This window comes from Bos indicus, chromosome 16 (assembly GCF_029378745.1).
Source record: "Bos indicus isolate NIAB-ARS_2022 breed Sahiwal x Tharparkar chromosome 16, NIAB-ARS_B.indTharparkar_mat_pri_1.0, whole genome shotgun sequence".
In the NCBI taxonomy this organism is placed as follows: domain Eukaryota; kingdom Metazoa; phylum Chordata; class Mammalia; order Artiodactyla; family Bovidae; genus Bos; species Bos indicus.
In genome coordinates this window covers 47,910,474-47,925,747 of record NC_091775.1, presented here as the reverse complement: position 1 = coordinate 47,925,747, position 15,274 = coordinate 47,910,474, and the positions used below count along the sequence as shown (strand labels likewise).

The following is a 15,274-nucleotide window of genomic DNA, read 5'->3' as shown; positions in this document are numbered from 1 at the left end:
GGTCAACAGGTGGCCAGAAGAGGCAGGGAACACAGGTACTGCCAGGCAGGAGGCGGGAGGGTGCCACCCCCCAACAGGAGAGGGGGCTCGGGACCCGCGCGCAGTGCTGGCCCCTGGGTGGGGTGTGCCGACACGCCGAGCCCTTCCCACGGGCTGGGCCGGGCCAGGAGTCACGCTCACTGCCAGCCCTTGCCCTGCATGCACACTGTGTCAGCATCTTTCCCGCCATCTGTGTGAGGCCACACGATGCCCGGAACACAGTGGGGTCCCGGAAGCCTCTGCTGAGTGAATGAACAAGCAAACCAATGAAGATCAAAGCAAGAAAGCCTGAATCCCAAACCAACATGACTGTGTTAAAGATCAGAACCAACTCAATGGACGCGAGTTTGAGCAAACTCGGAGATGGTGAAGGACAGGGAAGCCTGGCGTGCTGCAGTCCATGGGGTCGCAGAGAGTCGGACACGACTGAGAGACTGAACAATGACGATTCAGAACTGAGGATTCTGCTCAGAGGACACATTCAGGCATCCTCCACCTCGAGCAGCTCCAGAAGGCTCAGACCACCGAGGGGCTTGATAGGGTCCTGCGCTGGTGACAGGAGGCACGAGCGGGGTGTCCAGTACACCTGGGGATGGACAACGCCCCTGATGAAGCATCTCTGCTCCTGCGGGCAGGGCTGGCATGCTATTCTCTGATTCTGTATGCACCTACCAGTGAGTGGGGAGGCCCTTCTGCACCCTTCCTACCCCTGGGGGTTCCAGGGTCTTTTCGTCCTTGTATTTCTGAGCACCCAGGAAGGGGCCGCCTTGGCCAAGGTGTTCAAGGTCTGCTCCATATCGACTTCACGTCAAAGTCACGTCTCATCGCTGTCACCATGGTCTGGGTGGGTGTGGATAACCCACCCCAACACCTAGTGAGGAGGTGGGTCGGCACTGTGTGAAGTCAGTGCTCAGCTCCCGCTGTGGGCCCAGAGCACACCCCAGCACCGGCCCTGTCCCGGGGACAGGGAACGGCCTCACGGGCACCCAGGCCCTGGGAGCTGGTCCTCAGGAAACCTGTATGGTGACTGGCCCTGGATGGGGCCCTGAGGTTTGGCCATGATGGAAAGAGGAAGCACCTACAGCTGAGAAAGTGCAGAGCTCACATTTCACCGCTTCTTGGTGGAGCCCCGCCAGCTATGAGCCAGCCCCTCCAAGAGAGAGGGAAGGCCGGTGGCCTCCTCGATTTCCTCCCTGCCTCCTGTTTTCATCCCGATTTGTCATTTCAGTGCTGCGACGGAGGCTCCTGGGTCCAGGCCCTGCCCTCCACCTGTCAGCAGTTCCTAGTGGACCAGGAGATGATGGTCTACAAGCAGTGGCCAAAACCCCCGCACCGCAGGTTGCTCTGAGGTCTGGGTTTTCTGGGAGCCAAGCAAACCGGCTTTGAAAAGACCCTGCTCCGTGACCCCAATGTGACGTGGCCATGCTGCTCAGCTCACTGGGGAAAACAAATGATCCTTTTCCAAATGACCCATGAAGCAGTTGTGAATGCATGTGTCCAAACTGGCATCATGTGACTGCCCTGGCACAGGGTCCAGGTGGCTCCCTTGGCGAGGTGAGACCTCCCCCCAAGTGGGTCTCCCAGGACCTCGGGGTCTGCAGCACCCACAACTGAACCAGAGAATGGAAACCAACCTTGCCCCCGCTTTAACACAGAGTCCACTAGTTCTCACGTTTGGGGGTACTAAAGTCCTTCCACCAGGGTGGAAGTGGGTCTCAGGGAGCCACCCCTCTAACTCTGCCCTTCACCTCGACCCTCGAAGTTAGAGGGCACGGCTGCAGGGAGGCCTTCAGAGGGAGCTGGCTGGCTCCACAGGCCACACTCGCCTTTAACAATCAGCCTGGAAGTGCCGGCATCTGCTGGCGTGGTGCAGCGGGCCCTCCCAGCATAAAATACTCATCAAGAAAAACTCCCACAGCCACGCTGCCTTCCGTGTCAGCCAGGCCCTGGGGATGGGAGCTAAAAATAGACTGGAGGAGAAGTACTGACAATGGGGGTGGGGAGGGCTGAGCCCCCACGTGCCACACGTGGACTCAGAGACAGACGACGCGGTGTTGGTGGTTCCCCAGTGAGTGCCGCAGAGGCCAGGCTGGAGGCTGGGGACTCTGCCCACCCTCCCCCACCAGAGGCTATTTTTATCCACATCAGTGGCCCCAGGACACCTCAGTGAAGAATCAAAGACCATCTTTATTTAGCAAGGATAGCCTGGGTCTACATGCAGCCGGCGGCAAGAAGCAGCCATCACCAGCACTGGCCCTGAAAACCCGGGAGTTCAGTCTCCGTCCCATCCCTTTCATCAAGCAGCTGACTTCCTCTCGCCTGCCCCCCCCCCAATCCCAGGTTCCTGGGTTTCTGGAAAGGGCGCAGGCAGCCCCCCAGGTACAGAGACGGGCCCAGCCCCGGAAGGCCAGGGGCTCCTCCACAAAGGGCTCCATGACCACAAGCAGCTCTCCATGGATTCCCAGATTGCTGCTGGCACTGGTCTTCCCAGCAGGCTGAGTTCTGGGGTACAGGCAGGGCAGAAGGGCCACCGCAGTGCCTTCAATTGAGCCTAAAGCAGCCCCTGGTTGGGCGCACCACACAACCACCAATAGCCGGACCGCAGACCTTGCCAAGACACCCTGTCCACCTGCATCTACAGTGGAAGGACCTTTTCAAAACGAAGATGGTGGATATCCTCAGATATCCTTGGTCTCAAGGCCATCTGGGGGGCCCTGCAGGCCCCACTCCTTCAGCCAACAGCAGAGGAAAGGGCTGGAAGGGAGGTCCTGGGCCAGACCTGCCCTCCAGCAGCTGGGGGGGCCACAGGTGGTCGCTGCCCCTCCTCTCCCGTGACCAGCCCCATCCCCAGCCCTCTCAGTTCCTGGCTCCTTTTGAGCTCCCCCTTCCACCAACTCCAGGTTCTTTTCCAGGCACAGGAGTCACTGGGTGATGGGGGAGGAGTAATAAGGCTTTATCCAGAAAGAGGAGGGAAGACCATTGAAGGAAATTATCTGGGAAACTATGGCAGGAGCTGACACCGTGATGACTGGAGGGAAGCGTCCTGGCAGAGGAACAGCCAGTGCAAAGGCCCGGAGGCAGGACTGGGTTGGGGATTTGAGGAACAATGGCGGCCGACTTGGCTGGACCCGTCTGTGCCCAGGGTACCAAGGAGCTGCTGAACCATCAAGGTGGGAGAGGCAGCAAACGTGATTCTGTTCTAACATTTGCTCGGACACAGTGCAGTCAGGGAGGTGGTAGCAGGAACAGGGCGGGTATGCGGCTTGAAGCTGAGGGGGCAGAGAGGAGCCAGGCTGAACACACCAGGAAGAGCAGGGTTTGGGGGGGAGGTGGCTGGGAATGTTATATTTGAGATGCCTGCTGAGACCTCAATGTTATATTGAGATGCCTGTGGAGGAGACAGAGGAGGCAGCCTGGGGCCTGGGCCCACGCCCAACTGAGGGCAGGGTGCAGGCAGGCTCTCTCAGAGCCCAGGTGACGAGGCCATGGGGTGGCTGTCTGGACACTGCAGAGTCCCTCAAAGTTGAGTCCTGCCAAAGCCAGGGAGAGGCCAGTGAGATTAAAGACAGAGAGTGTCCTTGGATGGGTCCGCCCTGCTGGAGCCTGGAGGCGAGGGAGGCGGGAGGATGGAGGTCAAGGCCCCGCTTGTGTGTGGTGCAAATTCAGTAAATAGGACGGAGATGCTGGGGGCGGCCAGGCTGACAGGTGTCCCCAAGGGGCCCTGTGGCAACATGGACAGAGACAGGACAAGGGTCTGGAGAGAACAAGGGTGAGCCTGCACTTGGGGCCAAGAGGATCAAGGCTGGAGGTCAGGCCTGTGGGCAGAGATCAAGGGGACACAGATCATCAACCAAGGGGCCAGGCAGGGTGGCGTGCAGGTGAGGTGAGCACCCCGTCCTTGGGCTCAGGAAAGCCCATCAAGAATGCTGGGGGGTGGTGGTGGGCAGGCGAGGCTTTCCCAGGGAACCCACCATGACCAATGTGAGGTGGGGGGTACTGTGGCTGAGGACCTGGGAGGGAGAGGCCGAGGCTGATGGACCCCTACCCTCGCCCCCCACAGGCCTGGTCCCTGGGCATCAGGGCCAAGGCTGTATGAGGGGAGGTGTCAGTCCAGAGCCCACCCGAGGATGGCACCCTCCCTGGCCACCCCTTCCTTCCTTCAGTACGGTGAAGCCCCCATCTTTCAAGGCCAGGTTCACCAGCCCTCCTCTCTGCAGCCTCCCCCATCCCCCAACCTGCTTCACCAGAGCCCCAGGAGGGGCCGTGGGGGACGGGGAGGGACAGGAGAGGGCCTAGTGGGCAGCGAAGGCTCCTCTGGCCACGTCAGGGCCCTTCATGAGGCCGGATGGCTCCCCCGCCGGCCTGTGAGGCCCCAGAGAGGAAGAGCAGGGTGGGGGAGGCACGTTAGCATCTCGGAGAGGGGGGACTCAGCTGCCACCAAGAAGCGCCCCCCAACACAGGCCAGGCGGCCCTCCTCAGCCAGAGAAGAAGCACGCAGGACCCTGTGCAGTCCCCACGCAAGCCAGGCGGCCCTCCTCAGCCAGAGAAGAAGCAGGCAGGGCCTCGTGCAGCCCCAAGAGGAAGTGAGCTTCAGTGCCATATGTTTACTGTGGCAGAGGCCTTGGTACACGCTCTTCTCCAGGAGCTGGGGATCTGCGTGGGGCACAGACGCGGTGGGGGCGGTGGCAGCCCTGGGAGGCGCTTCTGGAAGCAGGGCTCAGACTGGCAGGGGGCCCGAGTCACTTGCCAGCCACTTCCACAAAAGTGCCAGGCATTGGAGACCCCAACACACCCCCACCCCTGCCCAAGCTTCTGTGCTCAGCACAGCCCAGCCCAACCTCAGCTGGGGATTCTGGCGTCCTCCTGGCCCCCTAGTGGCAGACCCAGGGCCTGACAAGACCAACCAGGAGCAGCCTGAACAGAGAGGCCTTCTCCACACCCAGGCTCCCACAGGCCAGCTGTGTGAACGTCTACAAGTGACTCAGCCTTGCTGGGCTGAGGGGGTCCTCACCAGTGTAAGAGGGTAACGTGCAGGGGAGCCTGGCCCCCAGGGCCGGGCTGAGCCTGGCCGAGAGAAGCAGGCAGAGGACTCAGAGCTCCAGGCAGGGCACTTACCAGATAGCATCACTAAGGAATGTGTGAGATTATAAAGCTCTCATTAGCCTCAAGAGAAATCTGGACACGTCATTCATTCCTTCATTTGTTCATTCATTCCTTCCATACACAATTACCGAGTGCCAGGCTTCCTCACCACTTGCCCCCCCACCCCCAATCCTGGCCGCCTCTGCTCCCTAACTCCTGGGCTCTCCCATGGCTAGCTCATGCAAAGTTGCTAGCATTTGAGCTCCTGGGACCTCCCAAGATGGCCCTTACCCACTGGCTTTTCTGGGGGCTCCTGCTCACCCCCTGGGCACCACTTCACAGCCCTCAGGTGGAAGCCACCAGCCCAGCACACACCCTGCTCCTCTGAGCACCCACACTGCCTGTCTCTCGCTTCAGGCCTTGCACACAGCAGGATTCACGCACTTTCCAGAGAGCACCCCCAAGTACTGAAACTTGCAGCCCCAGTGACCTCTAGGGAGCACACGTGTTCTAGTCTTCGTGAGGCTCAGACAAGTGGGGGCAGGACAATCGGCAAGTGACCAGCATCACCAAATCGGGGGGCTGGTGCTTTGGAGAAGGGCAGGGTGGGGACAAGGCCAGACCACGATGGGGATGCTGGACGGGGGTCAGTGAGGCTCCTCCAAGGAGGAGACACTGGGCTCACCCTGGGGGGTGAGGACTGACCCCTGCAGGTGGCCTAGAACCTGTGTGGGGGCAGCAGGGCTCCAGGTGAGGCAGGAGCAGGCTGGGGTGGAGTGGGTGGCAAGGGCGGGGTGCACAGACCCTCAAGGCATGAGCCTTAGGACCATGGGTTTTATTCTAAATGAACCAGAATCCTGAAGTTTCAGCAGGCAAGTGACAAGATCTGCACAGCTGAGAACAAATCACCCCTGTGCTGGAGAACAGAGTGTATGTGTGCGTGTGTGTGTATGCGTGGGTGAGTGTGTAAAGGAGGGAGGGACCAGGAGGAGGTGCTGTCAGTGATCCCAGACAGGAGCAGGGTGGTGCCCCAGGACCAGGCAGGGCTAGGCGTGAGGGAGGGAAGACTCCTGTGATTGTGGCCTTGAGCGCTGGGGACCTGCAGGTGCTAAGAGCTGAGATGGGGGTTGGTGGGGGGGTGCTGAGGGGGATGGCAAGAGGGAGGGAAATCCTTACATGCTCAGCGAATCCAACCTTCTCTTTTCCAAATTAAGAAAATGCTCATAACCTTCACCCCCAGCAGCCCCAACAGCAGCCTCTTGGGTTGTAGAACCCAGGCCAGTTCCAAGGGAACCCTGCTGGGGGTTGAGGCCCTCCAGGATCTGTGCCTGGACTGGAGACCCAGGGTCTGCTTGTGGTGGTAGCTGCCTGCCTGCGCCCAGGCTGGGAAAGGCCATGAGGCCCAGCCTCAAGGTGCGGGGTCTGGTTTGGCCTCATCATGCAGGACTCAGGCCAGGGTCTCCTTGAGAGCTCACCCTGGGAGGGTCCTCTCTCCCGACCCCACTCCAGCAATCGTACACAGCGTCAGGACCCCAAGGGCAGCATGCTTATCCCTCAGCAAGGAGCTTGTAAGGGGCATCACCTCTCACACTGTCTGCCCAGCCTCTCCCCCGCGCCCCCAGGGATGGGCTTTCACGTGTGACCTGCACCTCAGCCAAGGTGGCTGGCCCCTCAGGAGTGGAGGGGGGCCCAGTGGCCCATAATAGACTCTTGTGACTCAGTTTCTTCTGGAAGCCCGGTGAGTGCCCAGCAGGCTGGCCCAGCATGGGGGTCAGTCACTCCCAAGGACACACGGGCCAGAGGGGTCACTCACCACGAGCTGGGGCACAGGCAGAGACTTGCCCTCCGGGCTCAGGGACACGTAGGTGAAGAAGGCACTGGCGGCCCGGTAGCGCTTCACAAAGTTGTTCACCACGGGGTCGGCGTCCACCAAGACCTCAATCTCCATGGACTTATTGCTGGTGAAGGTCATGCGTCCAGAGATGGTGATGACACAGCCTGCGGAGCAGACAGTGGGTCAGGGCGGCCAGACCAGGCCAGGTAGGGAGGACGCTGCAGACGCCAGTGAGACAGCAGACCACAGTCCTCGCTGTAGGATGTCACAGCGACACCACACGGGAGCCCCTGAGTGGTCGCTTTCTGGTCAGCAAGTGGGCCTCCTGCACTTATGGAAACATTCAGAGCTGAAGGGATGCCGGTGGCCACCCAGGTGAGGGTCTCTAGCCCTGGAGTGGCGGCGTCTGGGGAAGGGTGCTGGCCCCTCACCCACCCTCAGGCCCCTCGGCAGGTTAAGCTTGATCTGTGCTGACCACGCTCTGGCCTTACTTGTGCCCTGGAGCTGCATGGCTGCCCTCCCACCGCCCACCAGCTGCTCTAAGGGCCACTAAAGAACCTTCCTCCACGCTCCCCAGTCCCTCCTGGCTGGCTCTAACATTCCGGATGCTGGTCTGACGGCAGGGTTGCATGTATGGTCAGGCCAAGCCTTCATGCTGACCATGGTCCTAAGTCCCCTGGAGCCACCGTCTGCACTTCAGCCCATGTCTCCTTCCTACCTTCTGTCCAGGTGGGGCTGCGTCTGTCTTGTCTGGCTCTCCTCCCCGCCAGTCTTGCCCATGGGACCAGCACTCTCCCCTGAGCCAAAGATCTGCCCTCCAAAGACACCCCCGCGGCCCTGTCTGTGGTCAGAGTCCCCATATGCCCCCACCTCCCAACGCCAGTAGTTTCCATCGCAGACGGTCACACGTTCCTGTGATACTGTCCTGCAGGGGGGGGGGGTCCCCTGCTCTCACCCTGCCGCCACCCAACCTCTCTGCACTCCCCACACCCTTGGGTCCTGAACACCTACCCTAGAGCGTCTCTCCCGGTCACAGGCTCCCTGCAACCTCTGACCTTGGTCTTCCCTTCCTTTGACTTAATCTCATGGAGCCCAGTTTTTCTCCTATAAACAGACTCTAGCTGCCCCTCGCGGTAACTACGGGCTGGCATGAAACAAGCCAGGTGCTGAGGCTCCCGCCTGGTGGTGGCAGGCATGTAGTGCACTCGTTACCACCACTGACAGTGCTTTGTACCCCAAGGCAGCACTGATGCTTAGGGTTTTCCTCTGACACGTGCCCAGGACCACCACCCCAAATCAGCCTGCTTCTGGGCCAGGCTCAAGGAAATTCCTGTCTAGGTTAGACCAGAGCTGGCTGCAGTGACCTTCTAATACCCGAGAACCCCAACGTCCCAGCTCCACAGAGACAGCCCCACAAGACGTGTTTAGAGACCAGGAGGACAGATGAGTCGGGGCAGCGGGTGATGGTTAGGGGTCAGCGTGTGGGCAATCAGAAGCGGGAGCAGTTATTCGTGTTATAAAGTACAGATGCTCTGTGCCACACTCACCCCATATTCACAGGGAGCGCTCCGTGTCACACATGGCCACTTCTGGGGGAAAGGAAGGCCAACGAGTCAGCAACGGGCAAAGTGCCTAGGCCCACCCTGGGAACAGCCCCCACGTGGCCCCCATGGGCCATCTCTAGGGGAGTAGGAAGGGGAGGTGGGCATCCCTGAGGATCTCCTGGCATCCCTACCCATCCCCATCAGCCTACCACAGTGCCGGCCAGCACCCTCTCACCCACGACCAGACAGAGGGCTTGGGGGGCTACCTGCTGAGAAGCAGGATCAAGCCCCTTCCTCAAGAGGAAACTCACCAGAGCTCCCAGCCAAGGGGCAGGGATGCAGGGGCAATGAATGCAGGGCCTTTTAACAACCATTTGTTCAAAGAACAAGTGAAAACACACCCATGCCTTATCTCCTGTGTAAGCCCCCCACCAACCACACGGCTGATCATTTTGGGTAGAAATGTGAAGAAATTTCTCATCAAAACTGACTTCAGGAAACGAAGCAGGCTGATGATGTACGTGAGACCCAAGGGGACATGGTCCTGAGAGCCACTCATGGTAGGAGACACAAAAACTGCCTCCTAGAAGTCGGGAAAGCTTCAGTACAGCCCCAGCACCAGCCTCCACCTCTCGGAGACGGCAACACTCCTGCCTCACAAGCCCCAGGCTTCACTCACCCCTGGCTGCCCCACATGGAGGTGCTTAAAAATAGGAAGCCAGACTCGGTAATTGAGGGGCAGCGACTGGATTTGAAATGGACAAGAAGAGACTCCAGTGCAGCCAAGGGCCACCATTCCCTGACCCTTGGCTGGGAAAGTACACCCCACACAACCCTGAGGTCTGCGGTCATCACTGGGGATGGGGTCAGTCACACCCCAGGGTAGCTCTGGCCACATCCATGGCTTGTCAGCTCCCAGGAGCCAGGAAGGCTCCCACCAGCCGCTGCCATGTCGCTGGTTCCCCCCAGAACCTGAAAGCATGGAGCGGTCAGTCCACAGAGGTGGGGGTCACAGCGATGGGCCCAGCTTTGTAGAAACAGACACACCCACTCCACAGACCACCCCCCACGCTGCCCCACCTCATCCACCCTCTACACGGGCACCTCTTTCTGGAACAGAGCTCTCCTCCTTCCAGGCTTCCAGGTCCAGGCACCTGCAGGTCTGCTCAGCTCCCTCACAGCCTGGGGGCTCCATGAGAGTGGGCGCCCCTCACCCCTGAACCAACATGTGGCCCTGTGTGGACAGTGGCCACGGCAGACTCCAACCAGATGGGGCCCCTCCTGCAGACACTTCACCTCAGCTACCACGGTGGCCGCCTCTGCCCGAGCAGCCCGGCAAGGCCAAGCTCCCTCCCTCCTCCCTGGGGCCAGGGGCAGGGCCACTACCTCCGGGGGCGCTGAGCCAGTCTCAACCTCAGCCTCGGACAGTGGGGGCCTGTTTGGGTAGGGCACGACCCCAGTCTGAGTCCAGCTGGGCTCCTGTTCACTTTGTCTCAGAAACTGCAAGGGCAGGTGTGACCTGCCACGTGCTCAAGGGTGCCCCACGGTGGGCAGTGAGACGCATGTGGCCCTGGCAGAGTGGTCCAAAGGGCGGGGACTGTCCCACTAGATCACACACCCAAACCCACCTGGACGGCAGCATGTTTAAGATTGGTGAAACACGCTCAGGTGGAAAAACAGTATCTCCCGCGGGCGCTGGGTACCACGTGCCACCTTGGATGGGGTGGGATCCCAGAAAGCGAGGCCAGGAGGGACCACCCAGTTCTCCTCTGAGTCACAGAAGCAGGGATAGATTAGCCCTGACACAGCCAGACCATCCCCACGAGGGGCAGGCTTTCCAGGCCCGGAGCCACCCGGGGATTGCCAATTCCCTGCCAATTCCCCAGGCTACGGTGCCCTGGGGAAGAGCCCTGGGGCCCACGGGTGCTGGGAGTCCCACAGCCCTAGGTTTGAACTTGGGCGGGGGCAAGCCTGGAGCCTGCTGTGCCTTGATTTCCTCGTCTGCAAACGGCCGTCTCTCTGAGAGGTCACTCCTGCACAGTGAGCGAGTGGACAGAAGCCCAGGACTGTCATGTCTTGGGGTCTGAGTGTCCTTCTCGCACAGCCCTAAGGGTGGGGGAGGTGTCTGAAACCCCAGAGGAGAGAGTGCCCGCGGAATGCCCTGCGGTGTCTCGAGGGCATGAGAAGAGTCCTTCCAACAAGGTAATAATAAGTGACATTTAAAACAAATCGCTTCCTTCCTCTCTTTCTGCAGCAGGCACATTTGCATCAGGCAAGAAGCTGCTTCTGACACTGTCGCAATGAATCAAACGGGCGTGTGCACCGGGCAGGGACCTCCAGCTCTTCAGCGGTGAAGACACGGATGAACCCCTGCCCTTCCACCTGGGTCCCAGGACATGGGACTGGATCTGAGGCTGAGGAGTGACTCCATTCAAGGCTGGACCCACAGGGGCGTCCCTGGCATAGGAGCCCGTCTGAGAGGTGGGGACTCAGCTGTGCTCTCAGGGACCCTAGTTCTAGTGCAAACACTCTGTGATGAGCCAGGAAGCTCACTGCCTCCACCCATCATCCCTAATCTCCGAACCTCAGAGGGGCCCATGCCCACTGCTGGGAGGCTGGCCACAGAGGGGGAGCACTTCCTATCCCACAAGGATTGAGAAGCCCCTTACTCTCCTGGGGTTTCTGCCGTCCCCAGGGCTCACAGGGTGAGACCAGGGTTGGGGAAAAGGCAGAGCTCAGAAGTGGGCTAGAGCCTTACTGGCCTCTCTGTGTCAGCTGGAATTTAACACAAAGGGACCTCACAGGTGGGATGAGTTTACAGATCTTGAGGTGGGTGCTCAGCCTGCATCACCCAGGTGGGCCCAAGGTCATCACAGCAGTCCTCGTGAGAGGACAAGGGAGCCGTGACCACAGACGCAGGGTCAGGGAGATCCTGGGCTGTGGCTATAAGGGTGGACAACAGGCCAAAAGCCAGAGAGTACAGGAGCCTCTAGAAGCCGGAAAAGGAAGAAGCAGATTCTCTCCTGGAGCCTCTGGGAGGATCGCAGGCCTGCTGGCCAGGGAGTAGCACTTTCATTACTGACACTTTCATTACCGACATTGAATCACGGCGCATGTGGCTACTGACCGTTGTGGGGACGGTGCTGGGGGGCTCGTGCGGGTAAACCTGATGTAAGCAGATCACAGAGCTGCTGGGAGCAGAGACTGAACTGTCTGCCTCTAACTGTCCGAATTCAGCAGGAAAAGGGGTCCCTGGGCCAAGACTATGAGGGGACACAGACAGAGCCGGGCCTTCCTTGGGGCCAGACGCCAATGGCTGCAGAACCCTCAGTCCTGTTTCAGTCTGGAGTCTCACATACACGTGAGGGGGGAACCATCACTCTGGCAGTCCAGCGTGAGCATCTACGGTGGCTGGTGCTGCACCTGATCAGCATCGTCACCAAGGCTGATGCCCCTGGGCCCTGGCAGTGGATGCTGTTCAGGCCCGGAGGGTGGTGGGAGGGCACCAGGCATGGGTTCGAGAGCTCCGACCTTGGAACTCACTGTCCCCGCCAGGTTCCACCATGGACCCGCCCTTCAGCCACAGTCAGTTTCCTTAATCCCTTGACCAGCAGTTTCCAGATCAGAAAACTGGGGATAACAGGGCTCCAGTCTCATCGGGGAGGACAATCGTATCCCCCTAAGTGAGGGGTAATTGTGTAAAGCATTCAGCACCATGCCTGGCACTCGAAAGTGAGCAACAGGCACCAGAGTTAAACAGAAGGGGCGCCTGCAGCGAGCCGAGCCGTAGGCCACAGCCAATCCTTTTCTAAATCACGGTGGGGCTGCCTCGAGTGGCCCCCCAAGAGGGCCGCCAGCTCCCCCTGCACACGGTGTTTCTTCCAGGGCAGGTTTCAGACAGGGATTTGGAAAAGAAAGCGAAACACTAAAATATCGCTCTTCCTAAGGCTACACTGCCAAGCACTGCAAACTCTGAGAAGAGCTCAGCATCTAAGCTCCAAGAAGCTGGGGCAGCAAGCGTGCTTACAACAAGCATCTTCTAGAGACTTCGCGTCCCACCCTGATAGTCTGGAGGGATCACTTCTCCACAAGACAAGGGTAGGTCACCTGTAGGTTTTCCTACCCAAGGCCTCCAAAACCACTAGAGCAAAGGCAACTATTTTCCCCTTTTCACTTTTCTTAGCATTTTAGCATCTCAACAAAAAAAAAAGACAGTCAGAAATGGATCAAGTGAAAGGAAGCTCAGGTCTTTGGGCTTCACCAGCTTGCCCTGACTAACGCCAGCAGCCCTGTTATCAGGCGGGTGGATGGGGTCCCCTGTGCCCTCCCCCAGCACTGACCTCACCTCGGTACCACTTTCTGAGGGGTCTCAGGTATGACACTGGACTCCCCCCAAGTCCCAACTCGTGGACAAAGTGTTCCTCCTCCATCTCAACGGCCTGGCTCGAGTTTGATTCTCTGCACAATCACTAAGACCCCCGAACCCGCCAACCCCATGGCAAGGGGGACAAACCCTGGAGGACTTTCAGGGCCCGCCAGTGGAGGGGCTGAGCTGAACCTGGTGGGGTCACCAGGAGGACAGGTCACCGGTGTTAAAGACCGTGAATGTGGGCTGGTGGGGGTGTTGAAGAGGGTATAAGGGTGGGCCCTCCATGGTCCAGGCGGCAGTGATGGTGTGCTCCAGGAATCTGGTTGGTAACAGCAAACCTGCCACAATCCTATGAGACAGCACTGTCCCCACTGTGTCAGAAGTGTGGGTGCCACCGAGCCCCCTCTCAGTACACACCCACTGGGGCTGAAATTCAAAGTCGCCCTCTGACCTTCTGGGCGATGTTTTCATGCCACAAAGCTGCACATATGGCTTCCTGACAGACACCCGTCCGCCCCCCCAACTGACCACTGAGCCACAGGCCGGGCTGGGTTTTGCTGACAGCACACCAATGTCCGTCCTCTGAGGAAGCAGCCTCCCTGGAGGCTGGACAAAGACAGAGCAGAGCAGTTCCTGCCTGAGATCTGAGAAGCTGGTCAACCCAAAGGCCTGGCTCCTCTCCATTCCAGCTGTTGTTCTAATGAAATATGCTGAAACAGGGGAGTCAGAGAAAGTCACACCCCCTCTGCTAAGACCCCACCTATGGTCATCAGAATAATGGCCCCCAAAGGCACACCTGGCCTCCATAACGGGGAGGGGACACATCGCTGACACCTGGAATCCCCAGGCTGTGGTCACTGCTGTGCCTCCCAGGAACACTCACATGCCCTCTTGCTGCCCTGCATTCCTGCCAGCAGAACTGGACACAGCCATGCAGCTCTCCCCGCCGCGGTGGCATCGGCTCCCGCCCTCTCGGCCAAGACCAAGGGCCGGCAGCAGCTCACGGTCTGCGCCCTGAGAGCCCCACGGGCTCACAGCCATCTCAGCAGATTTGCATCAGAAAATCGAAGCGGAACCATGGGGAATGTCAACACCACCCCTTCACCAAGTGTCTGACACTCTTCTGATGCCCGGCGCCAGGAACCCTGAGCCCGCAGGGTCATCCAGGCACAGCCGGCCTCGCCCTACACATCCCCAGAAAGGAGCAGACAGTGAGAGAGGACGAGTGGCAGGGGAGCGGCAGTTCCCCTGGGGCCTCTGCTCCTCCATGTCGAACATGACACGTGACAACTGTCTGAAGCGGCCAGGCTCCTCCTCCTCGAGCCACGGCGAGGGGGGAGTGAAGAAGTCGACAGCTTCACACGGGGACACTCCTCGGGAAAAACAACAAATAAGGTGTGACACTGTCTAATGGCCCCGGGGACACTGCACTGAAACGGGCCAGACTCCATAACTGTGACTTCAGCTTGGCCCACATTCCTTTATACACAAAGCAAAATGTGATCCGTGAAAAGAAAACATTCTCTCTGCTCCCTGGGGCTCCCCAGGCCAGGAGGCCCAGCTCCAGGGCCGCGGGCTGCACAGGCTCAAGGCCAAGGCTCTGATGCTGTGAGGGATTTGTGGGGGTGTGGGGTGCAGAGGGCTCAACGTCGTCGGGGGCAGCCCACAGCCCAGCCCTCACTCTCACCTCATCCACAGTGGAATGTTCCACCAGAAAAGCACGGCTTGTGAAAATGAAGACCCCTTTCACTGTGTTTTGGGGGGTTTTTTGGCCATGCCCTGAGGAATGTGGGATCTCAGTTCCCCAAGGAGGGAGTAAACCTGTGCCCCCTGCAGTGGAAGTGCAGTCTCAACCACTGGACCACCAGGGAAGTCCCCTTTTCTCTGTGTTTTGGAATAAGACTAACTTTTCTGCACCCACATTGCCCTGACATCTCCCAGGTTTCAATGCGTCCCCAGCAAAAGTGCTCTCCTCTGGCCAGGGTTCACAGTGTTCCCTCAAAACGAACCAACTGAGCATCTCCTTGCCCAATGAGCATCTCCTTGACCTCCCCGACCTCCCTGTTGAAAGGTGATTCTGGTCACAAGAGGGATGAAGTGTGAAGAGTCAGGGGTGAGGAGGGGTGGACTCCCTGTTTCTAACAGAGGCAGACTTCACCCTCTGGGGCCTTCCCCTCAGCAGTGAAGCACCACTGACCTGAAGCAAGTCAGCTGATGGGCTGACCTGGGGGAACTGGCCGCCTCTGGAGGACACCGCTTTGCTTCTCAGCTGGCGGTTCTCAGAGGGCACTGGGGATGCACTGAACAAGCATGGTGTCCACTGTGGGTTCTGACATCGTGTTTAACAAGGATGCTGTGATCACAGTGATTTACCCAGGGAGCAGTCAGTTTCAGAAAAGGAGGGGC

The 15,274-nt window shown here is 59.4% G+C and overlaps 1 protein-coding gene across 4 annotated transcripts in view; it reads right to left on the bottom strand.

Annotated features, from left to right (window-relative positions):
• The window catches only part of ACOT7 (acyl-CoA thioesterase 7), a 109,214-nt gene that overhangs the window by 5,437 nt on the left and 88,503 nt on the right, over positions 1 to 15,274 (bottom strand). For all 4 annotated transcript variants that reach the window (XM_019976654.2, XM_070768297.1, XM_019976655.2 and 1 more), the window contains exon 8: positions 6,935 to 7,119. In XM_019976654.2, coding sequence (XP_019832213.2) covers positions 6,935 to 7,119 — 185 coding nt within the window. The remainder of the gene's footprint in view (positions 1 to 6,934; positions 7,120 to 15,274) is intronic.